Source organism: Opisthocomus hoazin, chromosome 7, assembly GCF_030867145.1.
Source record: "Opisthocomus hoazin isolate bOpiHoa1 chromosome 7, bOpiHoa1.hap1, whole genome shotgun sequence".
NCBI classification, from domain to species: Eukaryota; Metazoa; Chordata; class Aves; order Opisthocomiformes; family Opisthocomidae; genus Opisthocomus; species Opisthocomus hoazin.
Window position 1 is genome coordinate 67,269,031 of NC_134420.1, and position 18,228 is coordinate 67,287,258.

Consider the following 18,228-nt stretch of genomic DNA (forward strand, 5'->3'; position numbering starts at 1 on the left):
CGACTGAGACATGGCTCCCCAACGCTCTGGTCTTACCCCTGATTTCGGATAGCACTTGTGGCGGTAGCAGCCGTGGCTTTGTGTCACAGTCAAGCTGCTTCATGCATGAGTCGCCCTGTGAAGAACGGTTGAAGAGATGGTCCTGGTGAAGGACACAGCAGTATCTCAAGGCAACTTCTAAGCAGAAGGAACGTGGATGTGAGGAGAGGTTAAAGGTCTATGAATGTGTAAGGAGGAGCGGGAGAAGACAGGATAGACCTGTCAATTTATTGGTAGCAGAGGTGGCTACAGGGGGGCATGTTATTTAAAGGTTGGGGATATCAGAGTTTCAAACTTAAAATGCTAGGTAGAGATTTTATAGCTATCTAAGCAGTGCCAGCAAGCCAGGGTGACTGCAGAAGTAGGGGGTAGGGATGGAGGTTCAAGCCTCTGGGTCCAGGCTGACTCACAGAGGCTGTGGGGGAAGACACAGCAGCACTTAGGCATGGCTTAAACATGTGAAGGAAAATGTTGCCATCGGAAAACTTGTTGGCTTAGCACCTTCAGAAATAAGAATCCTGTTTTGTATTGTAGGACGCAGGTGCGGAAGTGGTTATCCAGAAGGAACTATTTCCAGTAGTGCAAGTAAACACTGAGTATTTTGAAGAGGAACAAAAGGTCAATGAGCTGAAAAATGAAGTGGCTGAATTGGATGTCGTGCTTATAAATGAACAACTAAAGGAGCTGGAGGTATGAAAATTGCAAAGCCATTCCTCATTGTTAATGTAGTGATACACTTACAGAATTACGATTCACGTGGGCAAAACAAAATTGTTGCATATAGTCTTAACTGGGGTTTGACTGCATGATTAGTCAGTTTGTCTACCAGGTAATCTACAAACCCTGTGCCTTAATGCAAATACGTCGATGTAAATACCGTATCTTGTACTGCTCTTCTAGAGTGTAGGAGTAGATACACCTATGATTGTGCGTGTGCTTCCATGATGTGCACAGGCATGCATGCTCATTTGCATGTGACTGAGCAAGTATATGTTTGTAGATGTATCTATTTAACTGTATTTTGTGCTGAAAACGTTTAAGATCCTCTTTTAATCCTCTCTCTGTGGTGGGCTTCATTGTAGAATTTACAAACTGAACTGGAAACATGGAAAGCAAAATCTTTGTGTGATAGTCAAGAAGCGTTTCCTGATGCAACAGGATCAAACAGGGCAGAGCTGCAAACCAGAGAGCCTGTGGTGTCCTGTTGGGGTAGGCTGCTTCAAGAAGTAGATGCTATTAAGGCAGTGAAGCAACAACAGTACTGTTTAATTAATGAGTACCAGAAAAATCTTTCTGCTGCACAGTCCTCAATGAAAAATTTGTCGACAGAAAAAGATAACATAAAAATGTAAGTATAGTTGAGGGTTTCTGTTAATAGGTTGCAGAACAAATATGGTCCTAGGCTGAATTTCATGCAACACTTCAGTAACATTCAGACAAGAATACAGTGGTTTATCTGTCTCGTTAACATTAGGTAGCAAAAGAAGTCTCATAGGTTTGTAAATTTAAACAGCCTGAAACAGAAGCATTACTGGTGGTTTCTCTGCTATCCTTTAGCAACATCTACTCTTTTTATATTTTAGGCAAAACAAAGAAATTATTGCTGTGGTAAAAACCTATAGAAAAGCCATATTAAAATATTTTTGCAAAAATATGGCAGATATGAAATACTAATTTTTCTTTAAGGACTCATCAGTTCTAATTTCTTTTCTGAATGAAATATCTGATTGCTCTGGATATTAACCTTATTTCATAGGAAGAATTCTGTGGCAGTAAATAAGTCTACAGTACCAATTCAGAGGTAACCAATGCACACAAAATATTTAGTACCTCTTAACCTTCAAGTCATGGAACTAGACTATTGGTCACAATAATGTTTCACAGTAATTTGAAAATCTTTAAAATAATTTATAAAATTGTTAATTTACAGCAAAGAGTTTGGAAAAAATTACATAATAATCTAGCTGCTAATATTTATGTGAGAATTTCAAAATACTCCTGGAAATAAAACATGAGTGGATAAACTCCTCCAAATTAATCTTGAATGAATGAGAATAGTTGAAGGTTTTTTTACAACTTTTATCTTTTTTATCTTTTATCATTGTAAATCAGAAATTACCATAATATGTTAGTTCACTTAGAGTTGACTTAACACTGTTGTTGATTTTCAAACTGTTATTTACTGCAACTTTAAAGAGAGGATACATTCCTTTAGGAAATGACACATTCTATACTAGTATATACTGCAATTTTAGAGACTATGCAGTAGACTATACTTTTCCTGCAGGGAGATCTAGAAATAACTAGTCCTATACAGATAAGCAAGAACTAATGATACTGCAGCAGTGGTAGGAAATTTGTGAGAGAACATTGAGACATATGTGCGTTTAAGTGAATAAAGTGAGGGAATAATTTTCTAAACAGTGAAACTCTCTTTTTAAAATGTGTTTAGTCCATGTTTTAGGATAATTTTTTTTTAAACGCTACTGATGTTTTTGGCAGGGGTCCTATCAACAACACAGTTCTTCTGGAGAAAGTTAAGGCATGCATAGAGTCCTTACGAAAAGAAAGAGATGTCTTAAACCAGTTGAAAACTCAGCAAGAAAGCTTATCTCAGCATTTGACATGCATGGATAAAGAGTTAACCAAAAGCCAGATGAGACAACTGGAGCAATGGTGGCAACACATGGAACAAACAGTGCAAAAGAAACATGATCAAGTTGTGGCAGAAATTGATGAATTTAACCTGCTTATGAATAAAGCACAGGATATTCAGAGACTGATACAAGAACAGTATTTACAAGCAGAGTTATATTCCTCATCTGAAGGAAAAGCCAAATGCCCTGTACTTTGGACCACAGAGCTACAGGACATTAAACATAGTCTTTCTCTATTAAAAAGAAGGATTGAATTGCAGATGAAAAGAATTTGGAGTGATGAAGAGAAGGTAGCTTTGGAGAACTCTATACAAGATTTGCAGAGCAAATTGGAAGCATTATCAGTGCAACAAACTTCTCGAGATGACATTCACATCACTGGTCCTGCTCTCATGAAACATGAAATGATGAAGAGGCTGAAAGAAAATATTTCATGGGTCAAAGATTCACTGTCCTCTCTTGATCAGAAAGCAGCACTTTTCCCCAGTGATGTTAAATCACAGATCAGAAGCTGTCAGCTTATGAGCGCAGAAGTTCAAAACAGAGAGCCTGTGATTGTATCACTGGATTGTGGGCTCCAGCACATCATTCCCAACTTGAAGCCAGAGGAGATCTCTGATGTGACCTTCCTTTTGCAAACATTGCAGAATTCATATAAGGCTCTTGTTTTGAAATCAGCTCAAAGATTACAGCACCTAGAGCTCCAGCTGGAGCAGAGGAAAAGACTTGTTGCAGAAGTAGAAAAAGTTCACTGTCAGCTTCGAAATGCCGAGATGCGTGCCAGACCTGACATGAACCAAATCAGCACATGGTCAGAATTAATCAACCAACAAGCCGTTTTAGAGGAGATTTTAAAAGACTTACAGGAAATAGAAGGGCTTATCTCATCCCACCGTAAAGAGAGTCAGGTCACAACTGAGGAACTGAGCCTGTCTGAACAACTATTTTTGATGGATCAATTAAGAAGTATGAAGAATAGAGCAAGGAAGACACAGAGGCAAATTCAGGGTAAACTTCATGAGGTAGAAAGAAAGATAGCTGTCTACAGGGAGTTTGCTGAGGGAATAACTTCATTGCAGCAAGACCTTAATGATCTACAGTATGGTGAAATGAACCTGGGAGAAGAAGAATCATTAGGTGCCAAGCAGGAAGCCAAGGATAAATGCAAAGCACTTAAAGAAAAAGTATTAGCTTTTCAGTCCAATTTGTCACAAATAATGAAATACAAAGAAATCTTTGAATGTGTAGTTCTAAAATGGGACTCACTGCAGCTGGATGAATTGCAAACTAAATTTTCTAAAATTAAAAATAAAATTGAGGAGAAGATAATAGGCTTTGATAATGTTGTTAGGGAATGTGATAAGATTCAAGCATTGCTAAATGAAATCCAGACTGTGACATCCACTGTAAGAAAAGAAGCTAACTTCCTAAAAGATAGCTCTAGCTCTGCTCCTGTTGAGAATCTTACGTCTGCACAGATTCTGCTTCAGACAATTCAAGAAATCTTGTACTTAACCCAGGAGGTAGCAAATCAAATAAACAAAAATGAGGTCTTTGATACAGCAGTCAAAGAATGTAAGAGGAAAGAAATAGAGAGTCTGGAGGAAGATGTTGAGAAATTGAAGCAGTTTCTTCAAAACTTGGTCTCTGGTCTCCAGTGTGTAAACAAGGAAGATACCAAGTATGAAGCAGAACATATATTCGACATCATAAAGCATATTCAATTAGAGCTTCAGCAGCCACTTCTGATGGACCTAAAAATCATGCAGTATGAAAAGATGCGATGGAAAGCAATTCAGAATATGATGCAAGCGAAGTTTTCTGCTGTTAAATGTATAATGGAAAAAGAGAGGGAAAACCAAGAAGGCAAATCTCTTGCTGCTGGTGTAGAAACAAAGTTAGAGACACTGCAACATCATGAAATACAACTGAAGACAGACATTGCTGCCCGTGTTGTAAGTATGTTTAATAAAAGTAAGGTATGGCCATATGTCTTTTCCCAATAATTGGATTAGGTGTCTGTGACTGTAGTGTTTATATTTTCATGACTTATATCTTTTATGCAAATAACTGAATTGGCCCATCATCATCTCTGCATTGGTAAATATGATGGGAATCATGATAAGAAGCTGAGGATAGAAATCAGTTTTGTTCAGTTTGATTATGATAAAGCAGTGGGGATTAGCACAAGAAAAGAAATGTAAAGGGGAGGAAGGAAAAGTTGTGTTGAAATATCAAGTTGAAGAGAGACTGGGAGCGATTGTCCTAGGATTATTCTTGGGACTGATTTTACATAACATTTTTGATAGTGACAGTGAATAAAAGAACAGAAGTTCCTTGTTTCTGCTATATGGAAAAGGCTTACCAGTTGGGAATGATCAAGGATAGTAAAGTACAGGTCAAGCCAGTGTGATCAGGCTTCAGGGAGGGTGAGCAAAGGGAAGGCAACTGGGATCCAATGCTTTAACACAAGTATGTAAGGCGTTGATAAGGCATTACTGGAGGATTGACCCAAATCTTGATGCCTTTGTCAGGCAAGGTCCACTCAAACTGGAACAGATGCCGTAAGAGGAATGAGAAATGTTGAGGGTAGTTAATAAAACTGAATTTGCTCAACCTGGTAAGCTGAGGGCAAGTGGGAAGTCTAGCTGAGAAATGTGATTAGTCTGGAGGTAGACTTAATGGGTGGAAAAGGACTGCTTAAGCTAAAGGGCAGTCTTAATACAAGGAGAAAGAGTGGATAAATTTATGCTGGAAACCGGAAGAGTGGCTACCTTTGTAGCAGAGAGCTTCTGGAACTGTGCCCTGGTCAAGAAGACCCATGCCCTGACTGACCAAGAGATCAATGGATACAAACAAGAAAATATGAGGTAGTAGCTAGTAACAGGGGGAGGGACTCGGCATCCCTGATGGACTTATGGTCCTTCTACCAGATTTCCTGGTTTGCTGTGCTTAGTCTTCACTGCTTGGGTGTTGTGTGGGAAGCACAATGCCAAGGTTTCTCTGCCCTGTTCTCTTTGCCGAGAGCTGGCAAAGTCACACATCATTCTGTGTATAAATATGTACAAGAGGATTTAGTGAGAAGCAGTTTTGCAAGTCATAGTGGAGATATCCCCTGGAGCAGAATAAAGCACCGATGTGTGGGCTTTGCTTGTCTGAACAGGATGCATTCTGCCATGTCCATAAGGGATCTTACGGCTCTTGTGTCCTGCCATCCTTCTCTCTGGACTTCTCCAGTGTTGGCAGTTCCCTCATAACCCCCATTCTTATGGTTGAGGGCAATCAATCCATAGGTGACAGCACTGCTCGGTGACTACGTAGGTAGCACAGTGCATTTGCCGTGTGTCCTCCCTCACCTCAGGCCAGTTCTGGGATCATTGGTCTCAAAGACCACCAGGTGTGAAATTCTGAGAGGACCATCTAGTGATCCAGAGGAGCACAGCAGTCTTGCTTGACTGTTTCTTTGTCTTTTTAACACTTTCAGAGTGCTCTGGAGGAGGCATGTAAGACTGGTGAGCTTTATACCAAGGCTGTTCAGAGGGCTGCTGGGATCCTCGAGGACTATGAAGCTCAAGTCAAGTCTGCTGCAGCAGAGCTCGGTAGCTCACAGGACATCTGTCAAACCCCACAATGGAAACAAGAAGAGTTCAACTCTGCAAAGGCTGACATAGAAAACCTGTGCTCCAAGCTGGAAAACCTAGTGAAGCCAGAAGACAAAATATGTCTGGAAAGTACTTTAACAAAACTAGTCAAGAAGAGTTTGGCATTAAGGGAGAAGGCTCAAAGAAAGGAAGCCGATGAACAGAGGTAGGTTTAAGAGATCTTCCTAGATCATGTTCCTTGTTATGAGAAATTTGACTGATAATAAATGCAATGTTGTTTCTGCTCTGATAGAACTGGCTAATTCAGCAGAAAGAACTGTAAGCGTTTCTGTTGTTCCCAGACGTGATTGTAAGGGAAGGAGAATTACTGGAAAATAGGCATATTGCCAATAATTTACAATGCAATCATTTTTAGTGTATTCCAAAAACTACGTATGGGGTCTGACTGTTATATGGTGCCAGAAGCAGAAGAAAACACATTTCGACAATCTCTAGTTCAGTCCAGGTGCAGGTTAGAATAGTTTTCAGAGGGGCCCTAATACATGTCTTACATAGGCTGTTCTGATGGTTTGAGAAAGTAAAGACCAAATAAGACGCAGGCCGTAGTTTACTTCCTTCGAATATAGGTATGAGAGAGATCTGAAGGGCCTTCAGGTACCTGTACAGAAAAAGTTGGGGAGATAAAATTTTCTTAAATTGTTTGCTCTTGATCCAGTGCTTCTGGTTCTGTTCAGCATGACCTTAAAATCTGCTTTTATAATCAAAGAACTGGATGACTTTAAAGGCTTTGATAATAGAAAAGAGATGATAAGATATAGAAATAGGAAATTGTAATTGTACAGACCAGGCATCATAGGGACAAATAGAATGTGTGTTACAAATTGGGAACTAATTTTTAGGAATGTCCAAGGAAGGTAGAGACTTAGATCAAGACATACAATTTTTTGAGCATCTTCATGGCTGATACATGGATATACATACCTATATTTCTGTATCTCTGGGGCATTTGTACCTGCATCTCTAAAGTATCCCAGATACCAGACCTGAAGTGTACAGCAAATGCTGTTTGAAGATAACTTGTAAAATAGTAAGGACTACTAGTTCAGAAGGCTTTTTTTTATGGTTGGAGAGAGGAGCAACCACAACAAATTTTAATTGGTCTATTAATTGTGGTCTACAGGTATTTTGAAAAATATAAAAACTACACAAAAACCAAGGATAAGGTGTGTGATAATCTTAACAAACTGGAAAAGATGCTTAGACAGTCTTTGTCTCAAATACCGATGTCTTATAAGGAAGCTTTGGAGCACTTGGAAGAAAGCAAGGTAAGAGAAGCTCTGAAGAACTTGAAAAGCACATGCAAAACTGTGATGTAGTAGCTGTGCACACCATATGATATTGTAGTAGAAAGAAGTGAAATTGTTTATCCTGTATTTACACATATATAAAACTACAGAGTATATACCTATAAAAACACCGGATTATAATAGGCCATGTAAAAGGAGTACATCTTAATGCTGTAGAAATCAAACATTATCTGTGCTTAAGAAAGTGTTGCATTTCTGTTCAGATTCCTCATTGCTTCTTCGCAGGTCCAGGGCTGATCAGATTTCTAACGTTGCTGTTAGTCTCCCTCAGAAGGGAAAATCAGAGAATTTTGAGTTTCCCTACCCAGGACTCTATTGCTGCCTCCCCACCAGAGCTCTGCTATAATCAACCTCTGTGCTGTCTTCTCTTTTAGTACTCCTCATATTACAGGCTTGTCATCTTATATGTCTGTAACTGCTGCTTATTTCTCTTCCCCTCCAAATAACCAGAAAGAAGTAAGAATAACCTAATTGCCTGGGCACACTGTTCTTCTGTTTGTTTTGCTTGTTTTATTTACTCTGTCTTTCTCCACAGTCTTCGCCAACAGAGTTCTCTCATTACAACTGTACGTAATCAGCTCAGTGGAGAGAGTGTCATTTTATTAGAAAATCCTGATCAAGTCACTGAACGCTTCATTAACACTTCTGACAATATTGTTTTATTTATTTAGTTGTTTATTTTTCCTGTAAGATTTTAGTCTCCAGCATTGACTCGGCTGAAGATGATCTTGTGAAGCTGCGGCAGGTCTCTGGAGAGCTGATGAGATTATGCAAGAGAAGAGACAGGGCACTGGGCAGGATTGTAGCAGTGCTGTGGGAAAATTGGCTGGGTTTGCTTGAGGCGGCGAAAGGGCTAGAAATTAACTGTGAAGAGCTAAAGCAGGAATGGAAGTTCGTCAATGAAGAGGTGAGTTGCTCAACAAACTGTAAGTTTTGGGGAATGTGGTAGGGGTGGGGCCCTCAGTAAAATAGCAGGTAAAGGGCTGAGATCAGTGCAGAATATTTCCCACTCACTGATCAGCCAGTTATCCCCAGCCTTTCTTGAACCTGAAGTCAAAAATCGTGGGGATATTTATAGTACGAATTCTCTGAACCCAGAACAACTCTGTGTGTGGTTATGTGCTTTGTTAGAGCAAACTCAAATGTTCTGGCACACTTCAAAGGTTCAAGCTCTCTGCTTATGTAATTCCCAGTACTTAGTCATGTGTAAGAGTAAATGAATAATGTAACTTAGGTGATGGAATAAAAAAACCACTCTATCTCATGCTTTGACATGCTGTTTACTTAGCTGGAACGAGAAACAATAATTCTCGATAAGCTCCAGGAAGAACAGCCAGAAAGTCTTAAAGAGAAAGAAAAGGCCACCAGAGAGGAACTGGTAGAATTCCTAGATTTTCTGAACTCATTTGAGGAAAACATCAACCAGCAACAGCTCCTCTTACTCTTACTTCTTCACCGAGTAAGAAACATCCTGAATACATCTGAAAATACTGAGGCAGAAGCTGCCCTTCCCGCCTTATGTGAGATAAAGGCAATGCAGAATCGCTGCAAAAAGTAAGTGGTGTGAAATTTCTTTTGAAGATATGACATAGGACTACCCGTAAGCAGAGCGTTTTGTTGGGTATTAAAGAATATATGAAAGCTATAATGCACTTAAAAAGATAGTGAATGCCTTACTGGGTCAGACCAATGCTCCATCTAACCCGTCTGCTGTCTACAGAAGGGCATTGGGAGATGGTAGTTAGAGAGAGTGCCTGAGCCTGGCCATATCATGTGTGGGTCGCAACTGTGTTCAAAGATAGGAGGAATCAGAAGGCATGATGGTCGATTTTGGAGGCTCCAAGCTCTTGTGAATTTGAATGAAATGTGTGGGTCTTCCACTCACAGAAATCAGACCTTGTGCTTTTTGCAGCAATGCACCTTTTGCTGTAGTAAGTGGGTGCCACTGTTTAAAATTTGCCTCAAGTATTTTTTGCACATCTGTGATTGTACTCGCCCTTCTCCATGCCTGCTTTTTGACATGGAAATCTTTGTGAACGTCTTCTGGTCTGCCAGCATTTTCAGACTTTGAGAACCTGAGCTCTGCTGTTAAAATACACGTTATCTGCTTTGGTCTACAAAGCATACTTTGTTTAGGAATATCTGAAGACTCCTTTTTGAAGAAACTGAGACAATAAATGACAAACTCAGAAACAGTTAGTTACAGAAAAGAATATTAAAATACAGACAAATGCGGTTCTGGTTATAAATTTTTAAAATATCTGTATTAAGCATGGTCTTGGTTTACTCCTACTTAGTGTGGAGTCTGACACCTAATGTGTTCTTGCTGGAAATCTTGCATAGGTTGTATGAAAAGACTCAAGAGCATAAGGATTCTGTACAAGCTGAGATTCGAGAGAGGAACAAGATCGTTGAAGAAATAAGCGCTGTGACAAATGCATTGCAGAATGCTGCCTCTGTGTTTTTACAAGATGCTGCTGGAAAGGCAGGACAGCTGGAGGTTGGTAACGGCTCTGTTATGGTGTGGGGACATGCAGAATATGTTCTCTCTTATGCTGGGGCTTGAACTTGCTCCAGATAAAATTAGTGGCATGGTATATGCAAGTGCACATTGACTTACAGAGAATGAATCTGGCTCCACAGCATATGACTGGCCCTGCCGTGTCCTTGGTTTGCGTTCCTCTCCCTCTGTGTGGTCTAGTTAGCAGCCACAGAAGTCTTTCCAGACTGCAGAGAGATTCACAGCCAAGTTGCATGGCTTTTAGGAAGGACTGCTTAGTGCACATCCCGCACCTCTTCCCTCTCTGCATACCTAGCTAGGGCAGCTTCAGGTGCTCTGGAGCTGATGTCCTACATCAGGGGATTAGCGTAGTAAATGCTTTTTAGAAATGAAATTTGATCAAGACCAGAGTCTCCACCAGCAGCAACCAGCACTCTGCAGCAACCCAGTCTATACATTTATATCATTTCAATATATTTTTGTTATCCTCCTTTGAATTCTTGACTCTATGAATTGCTGTTTTTCCTAGCACTTCCTGAATGTGTGTTTATTTATTTATTATTTTAATTATATTTGTTTCAGTTTAGTCTTATTGTGTTTATATTTCTAGTTTAATTTTTAAATCTTGATCAAAAATTTAGTTATATTTAATGGTGTTATCTTTATAATTCATTTATTCTAGCCTACTAAGGTTTGTTCACAAATTTGGGGTCTCTTTGCTGATTCTTATATAAAAACTGGTTGGGGGTCCCCACCATGTATTTTCTTTAGAAGGTGGATGCTTGAAGCTGGCAAAGGGCTAGGAAAAGTAGAATCATAGAATAGTTTGAGTTGGAAGGAACCTTTAGAGGTCATCTAGTCCAACCCCCCTGCAGTGAGCAGGGACAGATTCCACTAGACCAGGTTTCTCAGAGCCCCATCCAGCTTGACCTTGAATGTTTCCAGGGATGGGACATCGACCACCTCTCTGGGCAATCTGTGCCAGTGTTTCATGACCTTCATTGTAAAGAATTTCTTCCTTACATCTAGTCTAAATCTGCTTGCTTTTAGTTTAAAACCATTACCCCTTGCCCTATGAGAACAGACCCTGCTAAAAAGTTTGTCCCTATCTTTCTTCTAAGCCCCCTTTAAGTGGTGGAAGGCTGCCATAAGGTCTCCCCGCAGCCTGCTCTTCTCCAGGCTGAACAGTCCCAATTCTCTCAGCCTTTTCCTCACAGCAGAGGTCCTCCAGCCCTCAGATGATTTTTTTGTGGCCTCCTCTGGCCCCGCTCCAACAGGTCCAGGTCTGTGCTGAGGGCTCCAGAGCTGGATGCAGGACTCCAGGTGTAGTTGGGTCTGCTCTTTTACTGAGTTCTTTGTATCCAGGAGGAAATGTTACCACTGCAGGTGCTTGATGCCTCCTCTTTTCTCTCACATCCAAACTGTGCTACTCTAAGCACCTAAAACTCACCCAAAAGTGAGTTTAGACCTTGTTCCTGACAGCAATCGGCACAAGCAAATGTTAGCAGCAATCCCATCAAATGATTTCTTTGTAGCGGTATGTCACAGCAGGCCTGTTCCTTTGGAGAAGATTCAGCCAAAAAGATTGAAATGTTTCTTAACTTTACCTGATGCACACACCAGTAAGCCAAAATCTGCAAGGCAATTTCATCCCTACTTCCAAAAAAAACCTAGTTTCTATAAAATCTATAGCATTCTTTGGCGCTCTGTTGCATTTATTGAATGGAAATGCATATTTCACTTCCAGATGGCAAACCTAGGTTAGTCGGGTGGCAAAGTTTTAACCCACCAGCATAGCTGAATATGCAAATAGGAAGTGATATCGTCTAGTCCTGTAGGAAAAAAAATTGGGACAGTTTTGACAGGCATCTGCTTTCCAGATAAATAATCTGTGAAATGTGAACATGTGTTTATATACAGAAACCAGTTTGCAGGGACACACTTTGCTTTGGAGACTGCTGTTGTAACTGATTCTTTCAAATTCAAGTCAGGGAATCTATAAACTCCTGTAAATATTGGCACAATTTTAATTCAGCCATTTGACAACAGCAGCCTTCTCTATGGTAGAATTAGGCACACAGCTATTTCATGGTTTTGAGTTTTTTTTAACCTCAGACCCAGTTGTCATGGGATGACAGGTAATAAATCAGTCTCCGACTCTTACGTATTTCTTCTGTGCATTGCTTTTGTGTGAGGGAAAAGATTCCCAAGTGAAGACTAGAAGTTAATTAATTACCCTTACCCCCAACTGAAAAAAAATGGAAGTTAATTTTAATGTCTTTCATTGCCTGGTAGGAGCTTTATATAATTTTTGATAATAAATGGAGTTAACATTTGAGTTTCTCCAACAGCTGAGCATTGGGAAAAGGAACCATAAGGCAAACAAACAGAACTTTCCAACTTGAAATTCTAGAAAACCTTCAAAACAAATGAGTTTCTTCATTCTTTCTGCAAGAGGACTTAGATCAGATTTTATTTCTAGACCACAGTTGTTCAAGTTTCTTTTATCTCATAAAACCTACATTCTTCATGCAGAACTGGAAACTACTGTTCTGAAAGGAGCCTGCTGTGCTGCCCTGCCTAATTGCCTGAAAGGAGACACTTCAGCTTGAAACCTGTTGCTTTTTGTAGCCTTTGTGTTGTTTATAATAATGAAAGAATGAACATTGGCTATTAAACATCTCTGAATGAGAAAATGCGCTTTTGGCAAAAGGGAGAGCTCAAAGGTTAACATTTAATCATTGGAGCACTTCAAATGATTACAGTGCTATAGCTGTCAATAAACCTCAGTGCATCAGTTGCTTGACAGGAAGTAGTATCAAGTTTAATTAATTCTTGCAGATTGAAAGGCATCATTTGATTAAATGAGTGAGTATTGCTCAAAGTTAACCTGCTTTTAGAGATAGTCAAATTCTGTTTGATATCACAAAAACAACTTTTCCAAACCATAATCATGGTAGGAAATACAAAACACAATGTGTGTGTATGTATATCTGCTCATATGTACATATACACACATGCACATGCACTCAGTAAAAACTGGGTGAAATTGCTGAAGTTATTCTTAATTTTGTAGGAGGTTCAGAGTTTGATTGGTAAAGAAAGTCAAACTCTAAAGGATATCATGGAGAAACTCCGGATCAAGTATTCTGAAATGTATACAATAGTTCCGGCAGAGATTGAAACACAGTTGGAGGACTGCAAGAAAGTATTGCAAGACCTAGAAGACAAGGTAACTATTGATGTGATTTTCATATTTACCTTTTTATAAACTATAAATAAATACAGCAATATTTGATGAACATTGTAACTGTAAATTTCAAGTTGAAACGTTAATTATTTTTATTTGCCTTTTCCTCTTGGTGAAAATGTGTGCACGAGGAAAAATGCCTCATGTTAACTGTCTCGTTTTGGAATAACCTTACAGTAAGCAGTGTGAATATATTCTTTTTCTTTTCCGTTATAAGAGGACAAACAGAACCAGTAGCAATAGTGTCTTGGATATGATATGGATCCTGTCTTCTATCCAGTCTGATTCTTAAACTTGAACTAGTACTCAAAGTTGATTGGGAAGTATATAGCTTAACTGAGAAGATATGTTCAAAATTGAGTTAAAAGAGGGCTTTGAAACCAGATATTTTTAATCTAATTTGCACACGTGGTAGCATATCACAGCGCAGTTCCTTATACTGCCCCTCACGACCAGGCAGGGAATCTAAATAACTAAATAACAAGCTTTTTGCAGTGTTTTCTATCTACGGAGGGTATAAACAGTTAACTGAAAGCAAAATTAAAGGAAAACGGAGTAATACTGTAAGTTTGAGGTCAAATTTTAGCCTGGTATAATTATTGTTACTTATTCATTTGTGTTACTTCTAGAAAGAAAAAAAATCTCTTATTTCAGAAATAATAATGTTTAATGCTAATTTTAAAGGCTAAATCTCAGTTAATTTGATAAAACTTGAAAGTTTCATAAAACAGTTTTGAAACAGTTACTTGTTAGTGTCCATCAGATTATTTGTTCGTTTTATGTTGCATTAAATATTTAGAGGCATAGTCATTACAGCTTATTAGCTTTAATTTGGTTGACTGTCATTAGTGTTTCAAAAAGGAACCAGTCTTTTTAGAACGAACAGCTGGGTAGGAGAGGATGCTGGAGTGAAAGAACTGGTCCTGGAAACGATAACATTTGCTTTTCACATTTTGGTAGTGGAAAACAATATAAACTATCTTGGAATTTTTTAAAATGCATTTAGGAAACAAAATAAATCCTAGTAGAACTGGAGATCAGTTTATCAGTTGCATTATCAGTTACTAACTTGGAATTTTTAAAAATGCATTTAGGAAACAAAATAAATCCTAGTGGAACTGGAGATCAGTTTATCAGTTACATATTAGGAGATAACAGCATATGTTAAATTGAATTAACTTATCATATTTTAATGGCATTTTGCTTTCTTTTAAACCTGCTAACCTAAAAGTGAAAAGAAATTGTACTTTTGATGCCATCCATTTTATGTGAAAAATATAATAAATTTATCCCAGTAAGAACTCTTGAAATTAAAATTCTGCCCTACCAATGACAAGAGCATTGACAGATGCAGCGTTTTATCTGAGGAAAGGCAGGAAGTCAGTGCCTGGTCTGCTTTCTCATTTCCAGTTGTGTCGCACCACTCATACATCTTTCTCTTCGATTTTGGAAACTAGCACTACAAACATCGATAATTTTTCATGTTTGGTATACCCCAGTTTAGTAGTAATGGTCAAGTGTTTAGTGATTACAGTCTGAGTTCCTTTTTCCAAGGAGCTTTAGGCACTAAGTACAGGCTGGACTTAATAGCTTTTTTGTACGGGCACAAGTATTTGAGAGGAGCACTGTAGTGCTTTTCACTATATATTTATTTTTATTAAAGTGATTTTATCAATGCAGTTCCTTACTATGGGTATTATTGTATTGGCCTTACACTACATATTGGAATCTATAAACAATAAATAATGTTAACAAAATTACGAAATAAAAATGGGTAAATTATCTATTAACTAAATAAAGATCTTAATTTCTCTTCCCACGAAAAGGATAAATTATTTCAGTATAAGGAGCTTCAAACCATAGTAACAGCTGAACTAGAAATCTTTTGCATCAATGCAGCATAAAGCTGTTCAGTGTGCATATTCCCCATAAATCCTAGGGCTGCAGCATGCAAAGAATTTTCCAGGATTTAACGATTTTCTGATGCTCGACTGACCCCAACAGCCAACAGGGTTTAGTGAGAAAAGATGTCAGTCTGGGCTAAGAGCAAGGACTTTCTAACTGCTAGCACTGCATCTAGTCCATAGTAACCTGGTACCTTACCGTGTCACTCAGTTCTGTGCTCAGGCAATTACTCAACTTCAGCTTCGTTGAGAGTTTTTCTTTTTACGTAGAAAATCAGACCCTCCAGTGTACTGACTTTTGATTTCTGTGGAGTTCTGCAGAGTAAAATCAAGTTCTGTGTACTTTATGGGGCTTGGAGCCTTTTATTTGAGTAATAAATCTCTAAATTTATATTCAGAAATTCACTATATATTGATGCAGTTCCATATTTCCTTATTTCTTACATGGAAGATAACTTAATAGCTTTTTTGCTATTAAAAAGCTGTCAGCTGAGACGTAAAAGTGTCATTCCCGGTTTCTTGCAGCACGAATCTAAACGTGACCCTTTCCACAGTGCAGCATGCTTCGCCTCTGTTACAGATTAGAACAGGGGCAGCTGAAGCGAAGCACCCAGGGAGTTGCCATATCTTACTGTTTGTTTCTTCAGGGATTGCCTTTCGTGACCAGTCATTTTTAAGTGAGAGGCAATTATTGAACAACATGTAAATGTTGATCCTGTTCATGTTAATGCTTCTCCCTGAAAATCTAGTTCTATTCCTGTATTTAAGTGACTCATCAAGAGAAACATAAAAAGTATTTGAATATTTTTGGTGAGGTGGTGCACAGGAGCAAGCAGAGCTTTGCGATCTCCCCTGTCGTTTTCTCTTCACTCTGATAGGTTAGCTTTGAAATCTTGCAGAGCTCTCCTCAGTATGTGCTGGAAAGAAAAGCAGAAACTATTAACAATGGCCTTCAAGCTATAGAAAAGATGTTACAACAGAAGAGTGAAAACGTTGCAAAAGCCAAAGAACTTCAGAAGGTAATCTTGCCAAAAAATGTTCTGAGTGCTAACAGATTTTTGGTTGTTTCCACAGAGCCTGGTTTAGCAGGAGTGTAAAGTGGCCCTCCATTCGTTTTATGTCTGTAAAAGGAGAAGTATAAGGAAGTATTTAGCTAGTGAACATTTACCAGTTCTCTCTCACCGGAAAAGACGTGGTTTTTTCCAACTGTGAATCACACCAGTAGACTCAGAGTGTTCTGTTCTCATCATATCAGTTCCAAAATCTTTGCAATTCCACATACCCCACATGAAGAACTAATAACTCTGCTGTTATCTTTGAGCCTCACCTTATATTTCATTTCCCCTCTCTCTGCATGCAGCAAATCTGGGATATGCTGGACTTTTGGCATTACAAACTCAATGAAATGGATGCAGAGGTGCATGATATAGTAGAGCAGGATTCCTGCCATGCACAGGAGCTGATGGATACCTTAGTGACCCCCCTTCAGCAGTACCAACAGGTCTCGCAACTCGCTGAGTGCAGAACTGCCATTTTAAACAAGGTAGATTCAGATGTAAAAGGTTTTGTTTTGTTTTTTATAAATCACATGTTATAAAAAAACAAAATAAAAGCTTTGCATAAAACATCATCAAAGGCTCTCAAATGAATAAAGATTCAAAAGCCTGCTGTAGGTGCCTTGGCTTCTTGTAGCTAAGAGTTTCTGGAGTGGCAAACATCACCTCCAGCTGCTACCTCAAAGGACCGGCTCTATACCATGGTTGACGGGGGTTAGCATGAGGAATTCATGCCCCTGGATGGGTGATGAGATGGTTCTCTACTCTGCTAATGGGCTATCTGTTTAAGTAAGATTGCCATATAAATCACAACAGTGCCCACATGGAATGTAAGCTTGAAGGCACCAAGATTACCTTTGTTTAGAGGAGAGAGCCTGAAACCATGGAACTGTTTCAGAAAAATTATGACCTTTATTCCACTATACTAATTTAACTGACCTTGATGAAAATGCATCCTGGTTTTTTTTTCAATCTTGTCCATAGATGTGTTTATCCTATACAGGGAATAGAAAAGCATTTGTGCCTTTTTGTAAAATCCTGTCATTTCCTAGGCTGCCAACAAGATGGAAGAATATGGTGAGCTCTTGAAGAATGTGAAAGTTTGGATAGAAAACACTAACTGCTTACTAAGAGCAGATGCTCAAAATGACTCTGCAAAAAGCTTACGCAAACATACTGATGAACTTCAGGTAAGTGTTAATGCAGATATACAGTCTTGTTAAAGCTGTTTGCTCTGTACAGACACAATTTTGTATTCTCAAGTCTTACTGACTTGAATAATTTACCAATTTCAGTAAATCCTCCAAGTGAAAAATAGTTATAGTTGACACTCATGAAGTATAGATAGATACTTTTCAGTCTTGGATGTATCTGTCCTGTGAAAGTGCTGAATTGTTACACATATGTCTTCCAAAAACATGGAGTTGTCTTCTGTTACCCTACTGTGTGGCTACAATCAGTTTTTACTGCCTGAATATATACAGTTGTTTTTTTTATTTTGTGTATGTGATCCAAAAAGGGTAGAGTGGTAGTTTGATGTCTCTGTGTGTGTTAGATGGAAACTTTGAAGCGAATTGTGGTTTGGATGGCACTTCTCTCTGTAGCTTGAAGGTAATTCTGATTGGTAATTTTGAGAATCAAATGTTAGTAAAATCGCAGAGATCATCAGGGCCAGGCAAGTGCCAAGAGGATTTCTGGCAATTTGGTATTTGAAATTTGAGTTTTCTATGCATCCTTTTCTATACATCCCATACACTCCTTGGCTTAGACGAAGAGAGAAAGTTGGTGCTCTGAACATAGATTCTTGGATTAAAACTAGTAAGTAGCTGACTGTTCTGGACTCATATGTTACAG

General features: G+C 38.8%; 1 protein-coding gene across 7 annotated transcripts in view; it reads left to right on the plus strand.

Annotated features, from left to right (window-relative positions):
* Window positions 1-18,228, plus strand: part of SYNE2 (spectrin repeat containing nuclear envelope protein 2) — a 197,274-nt gene that overhangs the window by 79,050 nt on the left and 99,996 nt on the right. For 5 of the 7 annotated variants that reach the window (XM_075426856.1, XM_075426857.1, XM_075426861.1 and 2 more), the window contains 12 exons: window positions 574-729; window positions 1,122-1,387; window positions 2,542-4,651; window positions 6,181-6,503; window positions 7,479-7,623; window positions 8,357-8,572; window positions 8,954-9,219; window positions 10,009-10,165; window positions 13,242-13,397; window positions 16,198-16,338; window positions 16,680-16,862; window positions 17,427-17,564. In XM_075426856.1, coding sequence (XP_075282971.1) covers window positions 574-729; window positions 1,122-1,387; window positions 2,542-4,651; window positions 6,181-6,503; window positions 7,479-7,623; window positions 8,357-8,572; window positions 8,954-9,219; window positions 10,009-10,165; window positions 13,242-13,397; window positions 16,198-16,338; window positions 16,680-16,862; window positions 17,427-17,564 — 4,257 coding nt within the window. The remainder of the gene's footprint in view (window positions 1-573; window positions 730-1,121; window positions 1,388-2,541; window positions 4,652-6,180; window positions 6,504-7,478; window positions 7,624-8,356; window positions 8,573-8,953; window positions 9,220-10,008; window positions 10,166-13,241; window positions 13,398-16,197; window positions 16,339-16,679; window positions 16,863-17,426; window positions 17,565-18,228) is intronic. The other 2 variants (XM_075426862.1, XM_075426860.1) reach the window with 2 other exon arrangements.